At 37.5% G+C, this 24,801-nt stretch overlaps 2 protein-coding genes across 2 annotated transcripts in view; both read left to right on the top strand.

Moving 5' to 3' along the window:
* Positions 1 to 24,801, top strand: part of LOC104087487 (hydroxyproline O-galactosyltransferase GALT3) — a 172,324-nt gene that overhangs the window by 140,822 nt on the left and 6,701 nt on the right. The window lies entirely within an intron of this gene.
* LOC138891890 (uncharacterized) lies at positions 18,090 to 18,548 on the top strand. The gene has a single exon (XM_070175575.1). The coding sequence runs from the start codon at positions 18,090 to 18,092 to the stop codon at positions 18,546 to 18,548; it is 459 nt and encodes a 152-aa protein (XP_070031676.1).

Here is a 24,801-nt window from a genome sequence, read left to right on the forward strand (position 1 = left end):
ACGCCTATCATTTCGTGTTGGTCACTAATAAGAGTTGCGAGGCTAAATGTGGCTTTCTGTTACTCATTTCGGTAAATTTTGAATAATTAATTGCAAATTATGAATTATATGCCCTACTGGTGTGGGGTTCATTATGTGGTGTGATTTGGTGTAACCGTAATTATTTAAAAGGAGAAAATGGAAATTTTCAATTGGCACGATGTGCATATTACTTGTGATTCAGAACTGAGGACGACATCCTCACATTTTTATATAAATTAATATGTTTAAACCGGGCTACGAGCTGCGGTGGAAGTTATATAAGGACGAGATCCTTGTGAGAAAAATTCTTGTGTTTAAGTTCTCCCTTGTGAAATTAAATTTGTACTATAGTACTAATAGGGAGTCATGCCTGTTGGGCTTATTTGAAAATTCTTATATGAAATTCTCTATGCATAGTTGTCAAATTCGTGTTGTAATTATTAATTTTTAACCTACGAGGTAGGTGCCCGCCTAGGTGGCGTTAAATGTGATTCATTAATTTGGGTAAATAATTATGAAGTCTTCATACCTCGCATCTAGTTATCAGTATTGTGAAAGTTTGCAACAAGATTTTTGTTAACATGAGGTTAAATGACGATTCTGTAATTGATTATGAACAACTATTAAGACCAAATTGATCCAAGAGGTTGCCCTATTTATAGGGTCAAACGAGTGTGAGTTAAGCTTTCAGAAGCTCAATATCACTTTGACTCCGACACAAGCGTTGGTATTACTTACATGTTCAAGGTCTTATACTGTGTATTGTGACGCGTTGCGTATTGGTCTCGGTGCGATGTTGATGCAAGACGGTAGGGTGATTGCCTACGCGTCCAGACAGTTAAAGGTACATGAGAAAAAAAAAAGTTTCGGTCCACGGCCTTGAGTTAGCAGCTATTGTTCGTGCCTTGAAGAATTTGGAGGCATTATTTGTACGGTGTCGATTGTGAGGTCTACATCGATCACCGAAGTCTACAACATCTGTTTAAACAGAAGGATCTTAATTTGCGGTAGCAGAGATGGTTGGAGTTGCTTAAGGATTATGATATCACCATTCTCTATCATCTTGGGAAGGCCAATGTAGTGGCCGATGCCTTGAGTTGTAAGGCGGAGAGTTTGGGCAGCTTAGCATATTTACCGGTAGCAGAAAGGCCTTTGGCCTTGGATATTCAGGCCTTGGCCAACCAGTTTGTCAGATTGGATGTTTCCGAACCGAGCCGAGTTTTGGCTTGTGTGGTTTCTCAGTCTTCTCTTTATGATCGTATCAGGGAGCGTCAGTATGATGACCCCTATTTGCTTGTCCTTAAGGATACAGTTCAGCACGGTGATGCCAAAGAAGTCGTAATTGGAGATGACGATGTATTACGGATGCAGGGCAGGCTATGTGTGCCTAATGTAGATGGTTTTCGTGAACTGATTCTCCATGAGGCTCACAGTTCGTGGTACTCCATATATCCGGGTGCTGCGAAGATGTAGCAGGACTTGAGGCAACATTATTGGTGGAGGAAGATGAAGAAAGACATAGTGGAGTATGTAGCTCGGTGTCTAAATTGTCAACAAGTGAAATATGAGCATCAACAGCCGAGTGGATTGCTTCAGAAGTTAGTGATTCTAGAATGGAAATGGGAGAGGATCACTATGGATTTTGTTGTTGGGCTTTCACGGACTCAGAGGAAGTTTAATGCAGCTTGGGTGATTGTGGATAGATTGACCAAGTCAGCTCATTGCAATCCTATAATGACTACCTACTCTTCCGAGCAGTTGGCTCGAATCTATATTCGCGAGATTATCAAATTTCACGGCATACTGGTATCTATCATCTCTGACCGGGGTACGCACTTTACATCACGGTTCTGGAGGGCAGTACAACGTGAGTTGGGTACTCGAGTAGAGTTGAGTACAACATTTCACCCTCAGACGGACGGGCAGTCCGAACGCACTATTCAGATACTGAGGGATATGCTTCGTGCGTGTGTGATGGATTTTGGGGGTGCTTGGGATCAGTTCTTACCACTTGCGTAGTTTGCTTACAACAACAGTATGAATTTTCTTATGCAAATAATTAATTTAAGCGAGATTAAGAATAAGTGTTAATATAATTATCTAAATTTATATTAATGAAGGCTTTGCTTTGTGCTGAGTAATTTCTATCTCTATTGATTATTTTTGGGTGTTATATATATTGTGTGGAGCCTTGGACTATTTGTTGTGAAATTAATTGATTTTGTTATATCTTTAGAATTTATTAGTGGCCATTGGGCAAATTATGATATGAATTGATTTTATTATGTTGTCGTGTTAATTTTCCGTGTAAATTGTTGTATTGTGTGAGTTATTATTTTATGGAGATAAGGGTGGCATTTCACCTGTGAGACCCCAGGTGTTTCACTCTTCTCTTAGGTAATATACGTAACATGGCGTGGTTATATTAGGTATATATGATTGGGTATAGCACATTGGGAGAATAAGACTGAAAATGTGTGGTAATATCAAGGAACTAGACTAAAGCTTTAAGTCAAAGGAATCCCTTAAACAAAGGTTCATGGTTAAAGAAATGGCTCGGGTAGCACCCCGCGCGTTCGGAAGGTTTAAATTAACTTGCACCTGTGGGATAAGACTAAGAGTGTATAATATGCTAAGAATAATGTGTTATGAGATATTATAATATCACACTGGTCACATGTTAAGTTTTGGAGTCAAGCAAGTTGCGAAATAAAGGTCGGCAAAAGTTATCGTAAATTTCTCTAATAAATTTTCTAAACTTTGGGTCAAATGTATCAGATCATTTCTCCCAATATATAAAGAGTTATGGGACGCACAACCTACCAAATCGAAGGTCTACGAGTCTAGTTTGCAACCAAAGAAATCTCACATCAAACCAACATTGGAATAAAACGTTATGACTGTTTTACCGCGGACTGTCCGGGCTGAAATCGGGTCGCGAATCGGGTCGGGTCAAACAAGTGGTATAAGTCGGAAAATCCGACTTTTAAGACCCCAAAATATTTCATCTTCGTCCCAAAATAGTGAGAAAGCTTAAGAGAGGATTTCATGGTGTTCTTGAATGATTAAGGTGCGTTTTGTAATGATTTCTATCATTAAAGTTTGCCCACGTGCCTAGAAGCGCAATCTCTACGCTTTGCAATCGTTTTCCCCTTCTATTAGCTGTGTTTGGAGCTATTTTTGGAAGATAGGAAATTGTTGTTCTTGCTGGTTCTTTAGGATTTATACTTGGTTTTCCAAGGTAATCATCTTGGAACTCTTTTATGATCGTTTTTACAAAGTTCTACTGGCGCTTCGTCAAGTTAGGGTCATATGGCAAATCTGCCGATTTAAACTCATTTATGAACTGTTTATAGGTGTGTATAAGCTGCATATACATAGTGGTTTCGAAGCTTAGGAGGTAAGGAACAATTTTCGTGAAGGAACTACAGGCATTCGAACGTTCGTTGAAGAGGTATGTTAAGGCTAAGCTTCGTCCTTCCTTTTAGCACGAATTTTGAGAAATTCCTAAGACGCCAAATGTGATATTTTACTATTCTGTTGCTAGAAAGACCTTCTGTAAAAGGTATTGGTATCGTAGCTGAAGTATTTTCATGATGCTATTAGGTTGATATTCCACTTGTTCGGTTAAAAAGGGTATTCAACATCTATATATTTCATTTTGTCGGCTTTCTTAAATATATGTCCATATATATGAATTCTTATTCGTCTTTGGGTTGTGTGACTTAAAAATAAAGGCATTTAGTATTTGTGATCAGTCCTTCTTCCTTGTTAAAGTGTATTTTAAAATCTCTAAAGTGACACGTCGATTTCAAAATTTTCAAATATAATTTTTATGTTTAAATTACTAAAACATTTGATTTTTTTGAAATACTTTCTTTTACTAATTATCAAGAAATCAGGTATAAGGACTAAGTGAAGCACCTTAAGCTTTTTATGAACATATTCAGAGTTAAGTTATCTTTCTAAAAGTCGAGTTAAGTTTTCAAACTTATTAAAAAAGATATGAGGTTCCACGAGACATTTGTATGCGATACGAAGGTGATTATGAGATTATGAGAATAAGAGTACCAATGAGCCAAGGTTGGCTAAGTTCTTGTTATGGCCTATTATGTGCATTCAAAGTTCATATCATACATGATATATTATGCATGGACTTCGAGCTATAATCGGAGGTAAGGGGCCTATTTGCCCGAAAGGCTATATATATTATACAGATTGTCACAGGTTGGCAATATGATACCGGTTAGCTACCGGGAGAGACCGCCATTGCTAGCATTTGGTTGGGTATGTCATGCATTTACATCAATATATATGTATTCACGACATACGATTACACGAGCATACCATGTATATTTTATTACTATGAGGTCGGATGTCGGCCATGGAGGCTATCAGAGTTTCAGTGTCAGGTGGTATCTTTATTACCTTTTTACATCAGCTATGTATGATTCTACTTTCTGCCTTACATACCAGTACATTTTTATTCATACTGATGTCCCGTTGCCTGGGGACACTGCATTTTTGTTTCGTGCGTGCAGGTCCAGGTAGGGACTCTGATCGACCCCTCCGCTAGAATTTTGGGGTTCAGCTGTGAGTTGGTAAGCTCCACCTCTTCCTGGAGCTTTCATAGGATGGTTACTTTTGTTGTACAGTTTGGGTATAGTTGGGGCCTTATCCCGACAGTGCTTATGACACTCTTAGAGGCTATTGTGGACACAATATTCTGGGTTTCTTTTTTTGCTGCTTTCAGTCTCCAGCCCATAGGCTTGGCATATATATATAGGTGTGTAGGCATGTATGTCTTCAGTCACGGCCTCGTCGGCCAACTAGTATTTTATTATTTTGGCTTGTCTACCTATTTTTATATGGCTTATTGTTATTCATGTCATAACCTTACGGTCCAGGCTTAGTATTTCAGATGTTGTGCTGCCCGATCTGTTGGGCCCCCAGTCTAGTTAGCTTGTATGTTTAGTGGCTAACTCGATCGAATACAGTATCGAGTGCCAGTCGTGCCTCCCCTAGTTTGGGGCGTGACAAACTTGGTATCAGAGCAGGTCGTATCCCAGGGAGTCCACAAGCCGTGTCTAGTAGAGTCTTGCTTATGGGTGTGTTGTGCACCACACTTATAATTAGGAGGCTCTGAGGCATTTAGGAATGGTTACATTTCTTTCAATTAATAGATCGTGCTATAGAGCGAAGTTATAAGAACATATGAAATCTAAATCGTGCTTTGTGTTTCCTTTCTAACAGGCTACCTACGCTCAGGAGATGGCACAGCGAGAGATAGGTATGGATCCGAGAGAAGGTACCAGTCGTTCCCCATCGGGTCAGAGGGATAGATTTCCCTTAGAGGCTCACAGTGAGTCTCCAGTACCCCTAGTTTCAGCTTCCCCAGCACTTGTTGGAGCCCATGGAGATGCAGTACCCCCAGCCTCACCAGTTCCATTGGTACCTGAGGCAGCTAGAGACACAGGACCTCCAGCACCTATTGTTCCCCCATCAGAGACTGGGGAGCAGGGGATGAGGGAGGTTGTTCAGTTGCTGACTAGGATGGTTTCTATTCATGAGCGCCAGCTAGAGTCAGGAGCAGATACCCGGAGAGATCGGATAGGAAGCTCGACGGTACAAGAGTTTCTTCACTTGGCCCCTCCATTATTTACAGGATCCAGTTCCACTGAGGATCCCCAGGACTTTATAGACCATATGTATAGAGTATTGAGGGTGATGCATGCCTCCATCATCGAGGCTGTGGAGTTGGCTTCTTTTCAACTATGTGATGTAGCCGTCCTATGGTATGAGGCATGGGAGAGATCTAGAGGACCTGATGCTCCGCCAGCAGAGTGGGAGGACTTCTCTGAGGCTTTTTAGCCCATTATTTGCCACGGGAGGTTCGGGAGGCCCGTCTTGACCAGTTTCTTAGCCTAAAGCAGGGGGATATGAGTGTGAGGGATTATAGCCATAAGTTTAATTCTTTGGCAAGGTATGCACCAGATATAGTACGTACCATTAGGGCTAGAGTTCATCATTATGTGGATAGTTTGGGGGATTATCTGATTAGAGACTGTAGGATTGCATCCCTATCGGATGATGTAGATATTTCCCGCATACACGTTTTCGCTCAGACTACATAGGACCTTTCCCGTCCGATTCGTGATACTCGCAGGGATAGGGAGCAGAGTAAGAGGGCTCATACTATGGGGTCTTATAGGGAGCCACGAGTTGATTTTAGGCCCCAACTCCATCGATATCCACCTCGGCCAGCAGGTAGTTTCCCACCACAGATGCAGGGCCAGCGGTTTGATCGTTATATTCAGTCAGGACCGGGGCAGAGCTCAGGCCAGCCTGAGGGTCGTCGACAGGAGCGTTCTGCACAGATGAGATAGCTTACTCCTCCATGTACTCAGTGCGGTAAGTTGCACACCGGGCAATGTAGACAGGGTTCGAGTGCATGTTTTCATTGTGGGTAGACAGGACATTATATTAGTCGGTGCCTGGGGTTAGGCAGAGGTACACCAGCTCAGCCTTCAGGATTCACAGCAGCCTCTTCGCCCTCAGTCCATGCTCCCCGACCAGGTCCACAATCTACTTAGGGCCGTAGTAGGGGGAGAGGTGGAGGAGACACCTCAGGTTCTAGTGGTGGCCAGAACCGCTTTTATGCACTCACAGGCCGACAGGATTCAGAGGCATCCCCAGATGTTGTCACAGGTATATTGACAATACATTCTCATGCCATTTATGCATTGATGGATCCCGGCTCTACATTTTCATATATTACTCCATTTATTGCTGGTAAGCTTGACATGAGATCTGAGTTGTTGCCACAGCCAGTTGAGGTGTCTATGCCAGTTGGCGACTCTATTGTAGCTAATCATATCTATCGAGATTGTACAGTGTTAATTAATGACCGTCCAACCTCTGTTGATTTAGTTGAATTGGTTATGCTAGACTTCGATGTCATTATGGGTATAGATTGGTTAGCAGCTTGTTATGCTAATATTGATTGTCGTGCAAAGTTGGTCCGATTTCATTTTCCTGGTGAGCCTGTCCTTGAATGGAAAGGTAATGCAGCCACGCCCAAGGGTAAGTTTATTTCATACCTTAGGGCTCGGAAGTTTATTGCTAAAGGTTGTATATACCATCTGGTTCATGTTAGGGATATAGATAAGGAGCCAGCGACTCTTCAGTCGGTTCCTATTGTGAATGAATTCCCGACGGTATTCCCTGACGAGCTTCCAGGAATTCCCCCGAAAGGGAAATCGATTTCGCTATAGATTTGCTTCCTGATGCGCAGCCTATATCCATTCCTCCCTATAGAATGGCTCCTGTAGAGCTAAGGGAATTGAAGGAACAACTGAAGGACTTGCTCGATAAAGGCTTTATTAGGCCAAGTACATCTCCATGTGGTGCTCCGGTGCTCTTTGTTCGAAAGAAAGATGGGTCCTTGCGGATGTGCATTGACTACAGACAACTAAATAAAGTCACTATCAAGAATAAGTATCCTCTTCCACTGATTGATGACTTGTTCGACCAGTTACAAGGTGCCAAATACTTTTCAAAGATCGACTTGCGATCCGGTTATCATCAGCTACGAGTCAGGGATATTGATATCCCAAAAATAGCATTTAGGACGAGGTATGGCCATTTTGAATTCCTTGTCATGTCTTTCGGGCTTACAAATGCCCTAGCAGCCTTTATGGATCTTATGAACCGGGTATTCAAACCATTCTTGGATGAATTTGTGATTGTGTTTATTGACGACATTCTGATATATTCGCGATCGGAAGCCGAGCATGCGGACCACTTGCGAGCTGTATTGCAGACTCTCCAGGACTACAAGTTATATGCTAAATTCTCTAAATGTAAATTTTGGCTAACTTCTGTAGCTTTTCTTGGTCATGTTATTACCGGCGATGGTATCAAGGTTGATGGCCAAAAGATTGAAGCTGTGATGACTTGGCCGAGGCCCTTGAATCCGACAGAGGTTCATAGCTTTTTAGGCTTGGCAGGGTATTACCGAAGGTTTGTGGAGGGATTTTCCTCTATCTCTGCACCATTGACGAAACTGACACATAAGAGAGCTAAGTTTTAGTGGACTGAGGCATGTGAACAAAGTTTTCAGGAACTAAAGAAAAGGCTTACTACGGCACCTGTCTTGACTCTTCTGGATGGCACTGAGGGTTATGTTGTATATTGTGATGCCTCGAGAATTGGCCTAGGTTGTGTTCTTATGCAGCATGGTAAGGTTATCGCGTACGCCTCCAGACAGTTGCGAAAACATGCACAGAACTATCATACGCACGATCTTGAGTTAGCCGCAGTTGTATTTGCCCTAAAGATTTTGCGGCATTATCTATATGGGGTTCATATTGATGTTTTCACCGACCACCAGAGCCTTCAGTATTTATTTAAACAGAGGGAGTTGAACCTACGACAAAGAAGATGGCTAGAATTACTAAAGGACTATGATGTTGATATTTTATATCATCCCGACAAAGCTAATATTGTTGTTGATGCCCTTAGCCGGAAGTCCATGGGCAGTCTAAGCCATGTTGAAGCTGATAAGGTCAAGATGACCAAATATCTATGCCAGCTAGCTAGTTTGCAGGTGCGTTTGGTAGATGTAGAGGGCGGACGCATTCTCGTTCAGAATACGACAAAATCTTCTTTTGTTACTGAAGTGAAAGAGCGACAACACGAGGATCCTGAATTTATAAAACTGAGGGAAAGTATTCCACAGCAGCGACAACCTTTATTTGAGCTAACTGGAGATGGAGTCCTTAGATACCAGGGCTGCTTATGTGTACCGTCAGTAGGAGAGCTCCGTGCCAAGATTCTTTCGGAGGCCCATTATTCTAGATATGCAGTTCATCCCGGAGCGACAAAGATGCATCGGGACCTTCGACAGATCTATTGGTGGAATGGAATGAAAAACGATATCGCGGAGATGGTAGCCCAATGTCCCAACTGCCAGCAAGTTAAAGCCAAACATCATAGGCCTGGAGGCCTAACTCAGTGTATTGAGCTTCCATTATGGAAATGGGACATGAAAAATATGGACTTCATCACTGGTTTGCCTCGCACTCCACGGAGGTATAATTCTATTTGAGTAATTATTGATAGGCTTACGCTCATTTCCTGCCAGTCAGGACGACATATTCAGCCGAGGATTATGCCAAGCTTTACATTCGAGAGATTGTTCGCCTTCACGGAGTGCCATTATCTATTATCTCTGATCGAGGGGCTCAATTTACAGTATATTTTTGGAAATCTTTTCAGAAGGGTCTAGGCACGCAGGTAAATATTAGCACCGCTTTTCATCCGCAAACTGATGGACAGGCAGAGCGTACTATTCAGACAGTTGAGGATATGTTACGTGCCTGCGTGCTAGATTTTAAAGGAAGTTGGGATGATCATCTACCTCTTATTGAGTTCGCTTATAATAACAGCTTCCAAGCTAGTATTCAGATGGCTCCTTACGAAGCACTATACGGGCGGAAGTGTAGGTCGCCGATCGGTTGGTTCGAGTTCGGGGAAGTAGAGTCGCTAGGTCCTAACTTAGTCCAGCAAGCAATGGAAAAGGTAAAACTTATTAGAGACCGGCTGCGTACAGCACAAAGTCGGCAAAAGTCTTATGCAGATGTTCGACGACGAGACTTAGAGTTTGATGTAGAAGATTGGGTTTTCCTGAAAGTATCGCCTATGAAGGGCGTCATGCGATTTGGAAAGAAGGGGAAGCTCAGCCCCAGGTATGTTGGACCGTATAAGATTATTCGGAGGATTGGTAGGGTGGCGTACGAGCTTGATTTGCCTTTAGAATTGGAAGCAGTCCATCCTGTGTTTTATGTATCTATGTTGCGGAGGTGCATTGGAGATCCTTCACGTATTACGCCCATTGAGGATATTCACATTGATGAAGACTTATCTTATGTAGAGGTACCAGTAGTTATTTTAGATCGGTAGGTAAGGAAGCTTCGAACTAAAGAAGTGGCTTCCGTGAAAGTGTTATGGCGAAATAACAACATCGAGGAAATGACCTGGGAAGCTGAGGAGGAAATGAGGAAGAAGTACCCCTACCTATTTACGACTTAAGGTGAGTCGCATTTAAATAATTGCCAATTATTTCTTTACAGCAACTTAATTGAATTTTAAATGACTTGAAAGTGCAATTTAAATTATTTTTTTATTGCGAAATAGCTATACGAAGCCTAGTAGTCGGAATCTTCAGAAATTGATTTATGCTTTGCAAATGTAACAAATATAGCCTCGCAAATAACGTATTAGCGGACAAGAAATGAAACCAAGGAATTGACTTGACCCATTCGCGGACGAATGTTCTTAAGGGGGGGAGACTGTGAGACCCCAGGTGTTTCTCTCTTCTCTTACGTAATATACGTAACGTGGCGTGGTTATATTAGGAATATATGATTGGGTATAGCACATTAGGAGAATAAGACTGAAAATGTGTGGTAATATCAAGGAACTAAACTAAAGCTTTAAGTCAAAGGAATCCCTTAAACAAAGGTTCATGGTTAAAGAAATGGCTCGGGTAGCACCCCGCGCGTTCCGAAGGTTTAAGTTAACTTGAACCTGTGGGATAAGACTAAGAGTGTATAATATGCTAAGAATAATGTGTTATGAGGTATTATAATATCACACTGGTCACATGTTAAGTTTTGGAGTCAAGCAAGTTGCGAAATAAAGGTCGGCAAAAGTTATCGTAAATTTCTCTAATAAATTTTCTAAACTTTGGGTCTAATATATCAGATCATTTCTCCCAATATATAAAGAGTTATGGAATCCACAACCTACCAAATCGAAGGTCTACGCATCTAGTTTGCAACCAAAGAAATCTCACATCAAACCGACATTGGAGTAAAACGTTATGACTGTTTTACCGCGGACTGTCCGGGCTGAAATCGGGTCGCGAACCGGGTCGGGTCAAACAAGTGGTATAAGTCGGAAAATCCGACTTTTAAGACCCCAAAATATTTCATCTTCGTCCAAAAATAGTGAAAAGGCTTAAGAGAGGGTTTCATGGTATTCTTGAGATATTAAGGTGTGTTTTTAACGATTTCTATCATTAAAGTTTGCCCACGTGCCTAGAAGCGCAATCTCTACGCTTTGCAATCGTTTTCCCCTTCTATTAGCTGTGTTTGGAGCTATTTTTGGAAGATAGGAAATTGTTGTTCTTGCTGGTTCTTCATGATTTATACTTGGTTTTCCAAGGTAATCATCTTGGGACTCTTTTATGATCGTTTTTACAAAGTTCTACGGGCGTTTCGTCAAGTTAGGATCATATGGCAAATCTGCCGATTTAAACTCATTTATGAACTGTTTATAGGTGCGTATAAGCTGCATATATATAGTGGTTTCGAAGCTTAGGACGTAAGGAACAACTTTCGTGAAGGAACTACAGGCATTCAGACGTTCGTTGGAGAGGTATGTTAAGGCTAAGTTTCGTCCTTTCTTTTAGCACGAATTTAGGGAAATTCCTAAGACGCCAAAATACTATTCTGTTGCTAGAAAGACCTTCTGTGAAAGGCATTGGTATCGTAGCTGAAGTATTTTCATGATGCTATTAGGTTGATATTCCACTCGTTCGGTTAAAAAGGGTATTCGACATCTATATATATCATTTTGTCGGCTTCTTAAATATATGTCCATATATATGAATTCTTATTCGTCTTTGGGTTGTGTGACTTAAAAATAAAGGCATTTAGTATTTGCGATCAGTCCTTCTTCCTTGTTAAAGTATATTTTAAAATCTCTAAAGTGACACGTCGATTTTAAAATTTTCAAATATAATTTTTATGTTTAAACTACTAAAACATTTGATTTTTTTTGAAATACTTTCTTTTACTAATTATCAAGAAATCATGTATAAGGACTAAGTGAAGCACCTTAAGCTTTTTATGAACATATTCAGAGTTAAGTTATCTTTCTAAAAGTCGAGTTAAGTTTTCAAACTTATTAAAAAAGATATGAGGTTCCACGAGACATTTGTATGCGATACGAAGGTGATTATGAGATTATGAGAATAAGAGTACCAATGAGCCAAGGTTGGCTAAGTTCTTGTTATGGCCTATTATGTGCATTCAAAGTTCATATCATATATGACATATTATGCATGGACTTCGAGCTATAATCGGAGGTAAGGGGCCTATTTGCCCGAAAGGCTATATATATTATACAGATTGTCACAGGCTGGCAATATGATACCGGTTACTACCGGGAGAGACCGCCATTGCTAGCATTTGGTTGGGTATGTCATGCATTTACATCAATATATATGTATTCACGACATACGATTACACGAGCATACCATGTATATTTTATTACTATGAGGTCGGATGTCGGCCATGGAGGCTATCAGAGTTTCAGTGTCAGGTGGTATCTTTATTACCTTTTTACATCAGCTATGTATGATTCTACTTTCTGCCTTATATACCAGTACATTTTTATTCATACTGATGTCCCGTTGCCTGGGGACACTGCATTTTTGTTTCGTGCGTGCAGGTCCAGGTAGGGACTCTGATCGACCCCTCCGCTAGAATTTCGGGGTTCAGCTGTGAGTTGGTAAGCTCTACCTCTTCCTGGAGCTTTCATAGGATGGTTACTTTTGTTGTACAGTTTGGGTATAGTTGGGGCCTTATCCCGACAGTGCTTATGACACTCTTAGAGGCTATTGTGGACATAATATTCTGGGTTTCTTTTTTTTGCTGCTTTCAGTCTCCAGCCCATAAGCTTGGCATGTATATATAGGTGTGTAGGCATGTATGTCTTCAGTCGCGGCCTCGTCGGCCAGCTAGTATTTTATTATTTTGGCTTGTCTACCTATTTTTATATGGCTTATTGTTATTCATGTCATAACCTTACGGTCCAGGCTTAGTATTTCAGATGTTGTGCTGCCCGATCTGTTGGGCCCCCAGTCTAGTTAGCTAGTATGTTTAGTGGCTAACTCGATCGAATACAGTATCGAGTGCCAGTCGTGCCTCCCTTAGTTTGGGGCGTGACATCACTATTGATATTATGTGGGTATAAGGGTGGCATTTCACTGTTGTTGTGTTTGTTGGAATATTGTCTGGGCAGAGCGATAAGGGTGGCTATAGGAGCGATAAGGGTGGTAATAGGAGCGATAAATGTGGCTATTGATATTGTCTGGACGGAGCAATAAGGGTGGCTATAGGAGTGATAAGGGTGGCAATAGGAGGGATAAGGGTGGCTATTGTCAGAGACGATATGTGATGATGTGGGGTTGTGGTGTTATGATTTTTATGTGATGTTGTGATTTTTCTTGTGTTTATTTTTATGCCTTGTGCAATTGGTCTTGTTGATAGTAAATTGATAACAATATGTTTTATGTTGAAATTAAGAGCCTGTGGCTATTGCCATGCGGATTATAAAATGAAATATGGGTACGAGGTACCGTGATTAAATAATGAGGATATTCGGCACGTGAATTGTCCGTGCAGTTGTGATATGAAATGTGGGCACGAGGCACTGTGATGAAATGATAATGATAATTGGCACATGAATTGTCCGTGCAGCTGTGATATGAAATGAGGGCACGAGGTGCCGGGAAAATATGATGATTTAATTATGGGCACGTGGTGCCGTGAAAATATGAAAATGGGCTGAGACCCATGTTTAAGAAAAATATGAAAATGGACTGAGATCCGTATTTTTATGATTATGAAATGAGGTGTCACATGGTGACTTTTTAATTGAAAGAATTATATTCAAAATATTTATTTGGAAGAATTTTTACTTAGAAAGTATTTTATGAAAGAATTGTATTTGAAAGATATTAATTTGAGGAAATTATATTTGAAAAGATTTATTGAAAGAATTATATTTAAAAAATAATTATTTGAAAAAATTATATTTAAAAGAGAGTTATCTCGAAGAATTATATGTGAAAGATATTTATTTGAAGGACTTGATTTAATTGGGTGTAATTGTGTTGATTAATTGTTGAGTGATATTAATGGTACTTGTTGTCTGTTGTGCATATAACTGGTTGTTTTATCCTGCCCTTATTATTATTTGTTTCCTATTATTTTGTATATTATATTGCACATGTTATTAGACTAGTGAGTGTCTTGACTGTACCTCGTCTCTACTCTATTGAGGTTAGTCTTGATACTTACTGGGTACCGACCGTGGTGTACTCATACTACACTTCTGCACTTTTTTGTGCAGAGCCAGGTATTGGAAATATCGGACTTGAGCAGAGTTAAAGCGGGATAGTAAGGATTCAAGGTAGAGCTGTTTGGTCGTCGCAGTCCCTTGGAGTCTTTTCATTTCATTGTACTGTTAATTTGTAATCAAACAGTATTGTATATTCGGTCTTCGTGATCATTCCATATATTCAGTTAGAGTTCGTGACTCAGTACTACCAGTCTTGGGAGGTTGTATATCGTAATTATTTCCGTTGTTAGTTTTGATTACTTAAAAATAGCTTCAAAATGTAATTGAAATCGGCTTACCTAGTCTTAGAGACTAGGTGCCATCACGACGCCTGTGGTGGGGGTTTTGATCGTGACAGTAGACTTTAAACCTTTTTTCCATACGTTGAACTTTCATTGAGAATAGAAGTGGCAAATTTACCAATAATCTCAAACTCCTAAATATTAGTAGTTTATTTATAAAAGGAGATTTAGTGCATTTAATATCTTTATAAAGAGATACATATTTTATATAAGGAAAAATTTAAAAACCAAAATTTTAGCTAATTTTAAAGTCCTAAAAGTTAGGCAAATAACTAAATTACTATTTTGTCCCATGTGAAATATATTTTCTGACGGTAAAAAAGGCGAATGACATTTCGTTAAGGGCATTCGTGCTTTTAATATAATATATGATAATGCTTTTCATTATTGTAAGGTTACTAATTAATGTTTGTATCAGTTGCCTTTTAAGTGATATGATGGCGTGATTTTTTTTATTTTGTCATCGCACAAAACTTATAATTTCTTTTTAAGGTAAATCTTGTCTCCCCTATGATACAATCAAACTTCTCTATAAGACTATAACAATCATTCTCTATAAAAATACTTTGTTGTAATGGTCAAATTTTCGTTGGAACTAATTTTTCATGATATGTTGTAATATATGTACATCCTTTATAATAATACTTTGCTATAACGCTCAAAAAAAATTTGGAACTATTTTCCATGTTATGTAACAATATATGTTCTCTATAGCATTACTTTCCATGTTATGTAACAATATATGTTCTCTATAGCATTACTTCGCTATAATAGCTAAAAATATTTAGAACAAACAACGATATTAACTGGATTATATAGAGCTGTGAAAGGGGTGCACTTGAGTCCATTGTAGTAATTAGATGATACAACCATTCAACTAGGCTTAGCCACTATCTCTATTATGTTGGTGAGTTGAAAAAGCTTCTCCTTGGACAAATAGGAAATTGTGAATCAAAATAATTAAAATTGTGAACTCAAATGCGAATTTAGAAAATTTCACGGGCTTTTTTCCTTCCATATCTTTAATTATAACAAGAAATATACAATCAATATTACAGTCACACCTCTCTATAACAACATCCTTATATAACAACACCTCTCTATAACAGTCAAGCTTTTTCGGAACTAATTTTTGTGTTATGTTATAATATATGTTCTCTATAACAGCACTTCGCTATAACATCCAAAAATATTCGAAACAAACAATATTGTTATAGAGAAGTTTGACTGTATTATGATATTGTCATAAAAGAAAGCGGTTGAGAGATCAGGACACTAAAATGACTTTTGATTCCTAAATTTTATAGATGATCGAAATTTATTACCTTCTTTGAAAAAATCATTACAAAACCTGCTCCTTTAAAGTATTGAAATATATGCTTTACAATCAAAGAAATATGAAAAATTAACATTTCACTTGAAAATTGCAGTTTTACTTTTGCTAATCATCAAAGACAAATTGTTTACTTAACACCAAATATAGCATAACCAAGAATAAACAAAATTAAAAAGAGATAAAGTTGTTGGAAGATCTAAGTTGGAAATTGATATAACATCCAATAAGAGGTAGAAAAATGCCATCCAAAATTGCAAATCAGACTAGTGTTACCGACTTTTTTTTTTTTTTTTGGTATACCTAATTTCTTAATCCCCGTTTGGCCATAGATTTTGTCAAGTTTTTTCCAAATTTCTTTTGGCAAAACCTATTTGTTTATAGATTTTATCCATATTTTGGTAGATTTTGAAAGCAAAATTTTCAAATCCCAAAACTAGCTCTACATCTGTTTTTAACCCAAAATATTATCTTTGAATTTTATAAACGATTTCAAAATTACCCCAAACTTTTATATTTAAAAAAAAAAAAACTCATCTATTATGACCCAACTAATCCACCAGCTAGTTACTAGTATCATTATTTTTTGGACTGATGGATCTTGTAATATTATTGCAGTTTGACGAATTGTAGTAGCTAGTGATTATGTTATTAGGAGTTGATATTAAAATATCAGGTTATGGTTTTAGGATAGTGTATTATGTAGTTTATTTTAAAAATGATGATTTTATGCCAAACTTAGCTATGTTCAAGACTATGGTTTGTGATAATAATAATGAACGGTATCGATGAAAGTTATGCATAAACAAGATTAGCAAGTTTGTTTGTTTGGTATTGTTGGATATTTTTGATAGGTTTTAGAACTTATGGGTATAAGTCACGTTTCATATTTTTTTCAAAACAAAAGTGAAATATGTTTTGAAAATTATGTCCAAACAGATTTTCATCTTCAAACCAAACTTTACCAAAATCAGTTTTTTTAAAATAAATTTAAAAATTTATGGCCAAACGCTAGCTTAATATGAACTCCAAAGATTTGGCTTTGATTATATTAATTGTTCCTTAACCAAAATTATATTGCGACACCTACATGGGAATCACCTCATGTTTCTTAGAGCTAAAGCTTGTCAAATCATTACAAGTCAGTAAGCTTCATTTATTTAAACATATAATTAATTTAAAAATAGACCTCCTTTATTTTATTAATAATTTTGACCGATCTATTAATATTAAGTTTAAATTCTAAACCTTCAAAATTTGTTGTTGGATGGATAAAATCCCTTATCCCGTAATCAAAGGAGAGCACTTTCATTTTAATGAGTCTTACACAATATGAATCCGGATTAATCAAGCTCCAATATCAATACCGAACAGGAAACCAAATAATTTTCCTTTTTTCAAATTCCAACATTAAGCTTCCCAATTTTTGTAAGAAATATATATTTGTTATAAATAGAGTTTTATTTAAGGTGAATGTCTATATTTTAGAGAGAATTTAGGGATTTTACTTGGTGGCTAAGTCACTCTTTCCCTATAAAGGGGTCCTATTCCATTGTAATTCATCCCAAAATTCAATAAGAATTCCATCTCTTTCTTTCTCTGCAATATTATTCTTCTTCTTTTATTGTTTCATTTCACGTTATCAGCACGAGACTCTACCGTCTCAAGAAGCTCTTTGAGAAGATTAAGGTATAACTTTTTTCCTCTTTTAATTATGACTGATATTATGAAAAGAAAGTTCGCTGCCCTTGAAATTTCGGGCAAGAACTATATGACATGGGTGTTGGATGCTGAAATCCATTTAGATGCAATGGGTCTTGGAGACGCCATTAAAGATAAAAATAAAGCATCTACCCAAGATTGTGCTAAGGCATTAATTTTCTTGCGCCATCACCTTAATGAAGGGTTGAAAATAGAATATCTCACAGTCAAAGATCCACTCATTTTGTGGAATGGCTTAAAGGAAAGATATGACAACTTAAAGTTGGTCACTCTTCCACAAGCATGATATGATTGGGCTCATCTAAGGCTCCAAAAATAATTCTGCGATGTTCAGAATTACTTCTAAATTGAAACTCTGTGGAGATATTATCACTGACTATGATATGCTTGAAAAAACGTTCACAACATTTCATGCCTCCAATATGGTCTTGCAACAGTAGTATCGAGAGAAAGGTTTCAAGAAGTACTCTGAGTTGATTTCTCTTCTCCTTGTGGCTGAACGAAACAACGACTTGCTCATGAGAAATCACGAAAATCGACCCACTGGGTCTACACTATTGCGTGAAGTGGATGAGGTGTATTCCAGTTATTCTAAGCGTAGAAAAGGTCGTGGCCTTGTTCGTAGTCGTGGTCGTGGCCAAGGAAGAAATTTTCCTGGTGTTAATCACCCCACAAAGAAAAATAACCACCAAAAGTGGAAAGGGAAAGATGAGAAGCCAAAGGCAAATGGTTCAGAAACTGAATATTATCGTTACGGTGGAAAAAGGCATTGGGCAAATATTTATCGTATACCAAGACATTTGGTTGAGTTTTATCAAGCATCTCTAAAGAATAAATGTCCTGAACTTAATTTTGTCTATGATAATGAATTTGACATCACTCACTTGGATGTGACAGACTTTTTTAAGCACTCTGATGGAAAAATAAACCACTTGATCGGTGATGAATCTGTGGTTAAAGACGATTGGGTAGTTTGATTTTTATTTTTGCATATTCGTAGTAGCTAATAAACACATGTAATCACAGTTATTTACATGAGCAGTAGTTATTAGTATCAACTAATATCATTTATCTTATGAAATAGTGTTAGTTCGTTTTGATTAAAGAAGTATTTAAAAACTTGATGACTTGACATCATACGAATGCATGTGTTTGATAGGTTTTTGAATTCAGTTCACTTCGTTCTTTTTTCTCTCTTGTGATTAAAAATTAGATTCTGTTACAGTTCACACCGTAGCTTAATAGTTGTAGTCATTATCTTGTGCTCTATGAAATTCTACACCCTTTTAGTTATTACTTCGTAAGCACCATGATGCTTCTTTATACTGCATTAAATAAAAGAATTGCCAAGTATTCTAAGTAGTTTAGAATTCTATATTGCCACAAAATCATACCCAAAAAAAACGTAACAAACTATTTGACAAAGAAAAGATAAAAAGGCATCTGTATAAACTTCATGTTCTAAAAGAACATATTATTTTCAAATTGTTCTGGCTCAGTACATGCATCAACACAATATTGCATTAATTATTTTTATCAAGAAGAATACTATGCCTATATAGTTGAGAATTGACTGACAGATTGATATGGAAATGCAAAAGGAACGTAGCTCGACGCATATACTTATAATTGCATTATTTTTAGTTATGTAATTATTTGTACCATAATCAGAGTTTGCTCGAAATTGTATTAAAAAGTCATTATTGAATCATTGGTTTAACTTTATTTCTTTCCCTTTTCTCTAAAATATTAATATTTATTCGTATATTTTTTTTTGTATGTCAAACCATTGGAAGCTAACATGGATATCCCACAAAGCAAATTTGGATCAAAGTTCAATTGTAAAAATATTTGTTTAATTGGTTCATGTACGACACATACTATATTCAACAAGAAAAAATATTTTTCTCATTTAAGTATGTGTAAGGCAGATGTTACTACAATTTCTGGTAGTAGTAATTTAATTGAAGGCTCTGGAAGAACTACTATAACTCTGCCTAAGGGAACAATGCTTATCATAGATAATGCAATGTTCTCCTCCGAGTCCAAGAGGAACTTGTTGAGCTTTAAAGATATCCGCCGAAATGGGTATCATATTGAGACAATAGATGTAATGACCCAACCAGTTATTTTAATTTTTAGAACCCCGTTCCCTAAAATAAAACTTTTCGTAGGTACTTGTAATGATTTATGACTTGCGGGGATGATTGGTTCGGGATTTGGAAGTGTTTGAGGTGAAACCGGAACACTTGGTTCCTTAAGTTGGCCTTAAAGTGCTAAGTTTGACTTCGGCCAACATTTTGAGAAAACGACCCCGGAATAAAATTTTGATAATTCCAACAGCTCCGTATGGTGATTTTGGACTTAAGAGCGTGATCGGAATTTTATTTGGAAGTCCGTAGTGAAATTAGGCTTGAAATGGCTAAAATAGGAATTTAAAGTTTGAAAGTTTGACCGGGGAGTTGACTTTTTGATACCGGAGTCGGAATCCAGTTCCGAAAATTTTTATAGCTCCATTATGTAATTTATGACTTGTGTGTAAGATTTGAGGTTAATCGGAATTGATTTGATAGGTTCCGACATCGAATGTAGAAGTTGAAAGTTTTAAGTTTTATTAAGCTTGAATTGGAGCATGATTCGTGATGTTAGCGGTGTTTGATGTGATTTGAGGTTTCAAATAAGTTTGTATGATATTTTAGGACTTGTTGGTGTTTTGGGTTAAGGTCCCGAAGGCCTCGGGTGAGTTTCGGATGGTTAACGGATCAAAAGTAGGACTTAGCTGCTGCAAAAGCTGCTGCAATTTTTCTGCTGAAAATGCTGTCAAAATCGGGCTGCCTGTCAAAAATCGAACTGCCTGACAAAAATCGAACCCCTGTCAAGAATGAGCTCCCGAGATCGAGCTCCCGAGAACGAGCTCCCGAGATCGAGCTCCCGAGAACGAGCTCCCGAGATCGAGCTCCCAAGATCAAACTCCCAAGATCGAACTCCCAAGATCGAGCTCCCAAGATCGAACTCCCAAAATCGAGCTCCCAAGATCGAACTCCCAAGATCGAACTGGGCAGATCTGTAAGTTATAAAAACAGAGGCATTCAACCCATTTGCCATTTTTGACAAACTTGAGCTTGAATAGAGGCGACTTTTGACAGATTTTCAAGGAAAGACATTTGGGGTAAGTGATTCTAACTCGGATTTGATCAATATACATGAATATATCATTGTTTTCATAATTTAATTAGTGTTTTGAGATTGAAATTTGAAAAAGTTTAGAAATCTCATAGAAAAGAAATTTTGAGATTTCGGTATCGATTCAGAGTCGGATTTGAGTGAAACTGGTATGGTTGGACTCGTAATTGAATGGGTTGTCGGATTTCATAACTTTCGCAGGATTCCGAAATATGGGCCCCGCGGGCGAATTTTTAATTAATTTCGGATCTTTTCTTTAAAATGTAGTATTTTCTTATAGAATTGATTCCTATAATATTTAGTGATTGTATCGAATTATTTTGGCTAGATTCGAGCCAGACGGAGTTGGATAATCGTGAAAAAGGCCTTATAGTGGATTAAATTGGAGCAAGACGAGGTAATTCTCTTGTCTAATCTTGTGAGGGGGGAATTACCTCATAGGTGATTAAGATTAAATAATTATTGCTAATTGTGGGGGCTACGTACGCACGAGGTGACGAGAGTCCGTGCGTAGCTACTATTAATGCTAAAGTCCGGGTAGTTTAGGACTCAAAGCATGTATTACTTGTGTAAATTGTATTCTTTGATTAATTAATATTAATTGATATATATATATATATATATATATATATATATATATATATATATATATATATATATATATATATATATATATATATATATATATATATATATATATATATATATTGTGAATTGTTTGATAAAGATATTAAATGATGAAAATCTCATAGGCTTGATTTTCTATTTAAATCAATTAATTGTTAAAAGAAATTGTTCTCCTCCCAAATTTATCTTATAATAAACATACTGTCCTTCCGGAGGCACATAAGAAAATGTCTTCCTTTCTTGTGGAGCGGGCCGAACGCCTCGGCAGGATAGATGCATCTATGGATCGCGCTGCATGTCCCTCGGCAGTGTACACGACACTCTGGATTGGGCCGTACGTCCTTGGCAGAAATCGTGCTTAATAATAATAATAATTACACAATACTTGGACAGTTCATTACAACTTGTAAAATTATTTGATAAATTGGAAATTTATTGAAATTAAATTGTAGCTTGTAAAGCTATTTGATAAAGTGGAATTTATTATTTGAATTGAAGGAATTTAATTATTATACTGAGAATTATTGGAATTGAAGGAATTTAATTACTTCTACTGGTTCAATAAATTATTGTTAATTATGTGAATCATCGTTGATATAAATATTTCTATTTTCATGATTATTTAATATTATTGACCCATAGTGAGTGTCATAGTCGGCCATCTCGTCTCTACCTCTTCGAGATTAGGCTTGATACTTACTGGGTACACGTTGTTTTCGTACTCATACTGCACTTGCTGCATATTTTATTGTGCAGGTACTTATATATGCATAGCGGCCTTGTGGGCGCAGAGGTGTTATAAAAATTATGGGGACATAGGTGAACTGCATTCTATATTACGATCCGCAGCTAACAGAATCTCCTTCAGAGTTATTATATTTTCCTGTCTAATTTGTATTCTAGACAGATGCTGTATTTTATTTTAATTCCCTAGTAAATACTCATGCACTTGTGACACCGGATTTTGGGAATGGTTGTGAATTGTTTAGAAATTTAGCTGCAAAAATATTTATCATTTACTCTATGAGTTTTTATCTCTACAATTTTATTAAAGAAATTTTTATTTCAAAAATACTAAAATGGGTAATTAAGTTAATTGATTATGGTTGGCTTGCCTGATAGTGGTGTCCGGCGCCATCACGACCTTTTGGATTTTGGGTCGTGACAATAGATGAGAATAATCTTGAATATCTCATCATTACCAAGAATATCTCTGGTGAGGAAATGGTTATTGAGAAATTTCTATCTTTATCTTGTGGCCTGTATTGGGCAAGAATTAGTGCAATTGAGGCACGTTCTATCGTAAACCAAAAGGTTACCGATTCCAATACTTTGGTACTTTGGCATGATCTATTAGGACACCCTGGATCAATTATGATGAGAGGAATTATAAAAAACTCAAATGGGCATCCATTAAAGAATTTAAAGATTCTTTTAAATAATGAATTTTCTTGTACTTCTTGTTATCAAGGCAAGTTAATTATTAGACCATCACCAACAAAGGTTGGGATTGAGTCCCCTACGTTTTTGGAACGTATACAAGGGAACATTTGTGGACCTATTCACTCACCTAGTGAGTCGTTTAGATATTTTATGGTCTTAATAGATGCATCGTCTAGATGGTCTCATGTGTGCCTATTGTCATCTCGCAGCCTCGCGTTTGCAAAATTAATGGCACAAATAATTCGATTACGGGCGCAATTCTCCGATAATCCAGTTAAGTCTATTAGACTTGATAATGTTGCTGAGTTTTCATCTCAAGCATTTAATGATTATTGCTTATCAATTGGGATAAAAATGGAACATCATGTAGCTCATGTTCACACTCAAAATGGCCTTGCAGAATTTTTGATTAAACGTGTGCAATTGATAGCAAGACCATTACTCATGAAAATGAGGTTACCCACTTCTGTTTGGGATCATGTCATTTTGTATGCAACAATGCTAGTTCGTCTTAGACCGATAAATTATCATAAATATTCCCCGTTGCAATTAATTTTGGGTCATGAACCTAATATATCTCATTTATGAATTTTTGGATGCGCAGTATATGTGCATGTAGCACCGCCATATCGCACTAAAATGGGTCCCCAAAGAAGGTTAGGAATATATGTTGGGTTTGAATCGCCCTCTATTATTCGCTACCTCGAAACATTAACATGAAATTTGTTCACTGCTCGATTTGCAGACTGCCGATTCGATGAGACATTTTCCCCAAAATTAGGGGAGAAATTGGTGAAACCAAACAGGAAATTTTGTAGAAAAATTTATCATTATCTCATCTTGATCCACGTGCCTCTATTTGTGAAAAAGAGGTACAAAAGATTATCCATTTGCAAAGAATAGCAAATCAAATGCCAGACGTATTTACGGATCTGAAAAGGATAATAAAATCATATATCCCTGCAGAAAATATTCCAATCTGTATTGATGTCCCTGTTGGACAATCTTCTAGTGTCATAGCTAATGAGTCAACAGCACGCCTAAAACGTGGCAGACCATTGGGTTCTAAGGATCGAAATCGTAGAAAAAGAAAAACAAATGATCAAGATGGCACTATGTAAGAGCTTCATGAAGAAATCCACGATTTAACCAATCCTGAGGTTCATGAGGAAATCAATGAGCCTGAGACTCAAGAAAATAAAGAACTATCAATAAATCCAATCGATGTTGAGACAAACTTGAATCGATTGGATATAGTGGTGGATTATATCTTTGCATATAATATTGCATCTAGCATTATGCAAGATAGTGAGGATCTTGAACTTCAATCTGTTGGAGAATGTCGACAAAGACGTGATTGGTCAAAATGGCAAGAAGCAATCCAATCATAGTTGAATTCACTTGCGAAACGTGAAGTTTTTGGGCCTGTAGTCCAAACACCTAATGGTGTTAAGCCTGTTGGCTATAAATGGGTCTTTGTGCGTAAGAGAAATGAGAAAAATGAGGTACAAAGATATAAGGCACGCCTTGTTGCATAAGGATTTTCACAAAGGCCTGGTGTGGATTATGAAGAGACATATTCACCCGTTATGGATTCAATAACATTTCGTTATCTCATTAGTTTTGCTATCCATGAAAAGCTTGATATGGATTTAATGGATGTGGTTACAGCCTATCTTTATAGCTAACTTGATAATGAGATATACATGAAAATTCCCGAGGGATTTAAAATGCATGACGCACATAATTCAAAGTCTCAGGAAATGTTTCAATCAAATTGCAAAGATTTTTGTATGGTCTAAAGCAATCAGGACGAATGTGGTATAGTCATCTTAGTGAGTATTTATTAAAGGAATATTATATAAATGATGCTATTTACCCATGTGTTTTTATAAAGAAAACAACATCGGAATTTGTTGTACTTACAGTATATGTCGATGACATAAACCTTATTGGAACTCCTACAGAACTCCAAAA

This window comes from Nicotiana tomentosiformis, chromosome 5 (genome assembly GCF_000390325.3).
Source record: "Nicotiana tomentosiformis chromosome 5, ASM39032v3, whole genome shotgun sequence".
In the NCBI taxonomy this organism is placed as follows: domain Eukaryota; kingdom Viridiplantae; phylum Streptophyta; class Magnoliopsida; order Solanales; family Solanaceae; genus Nicotiana; species Nicotiana tomentosiformis.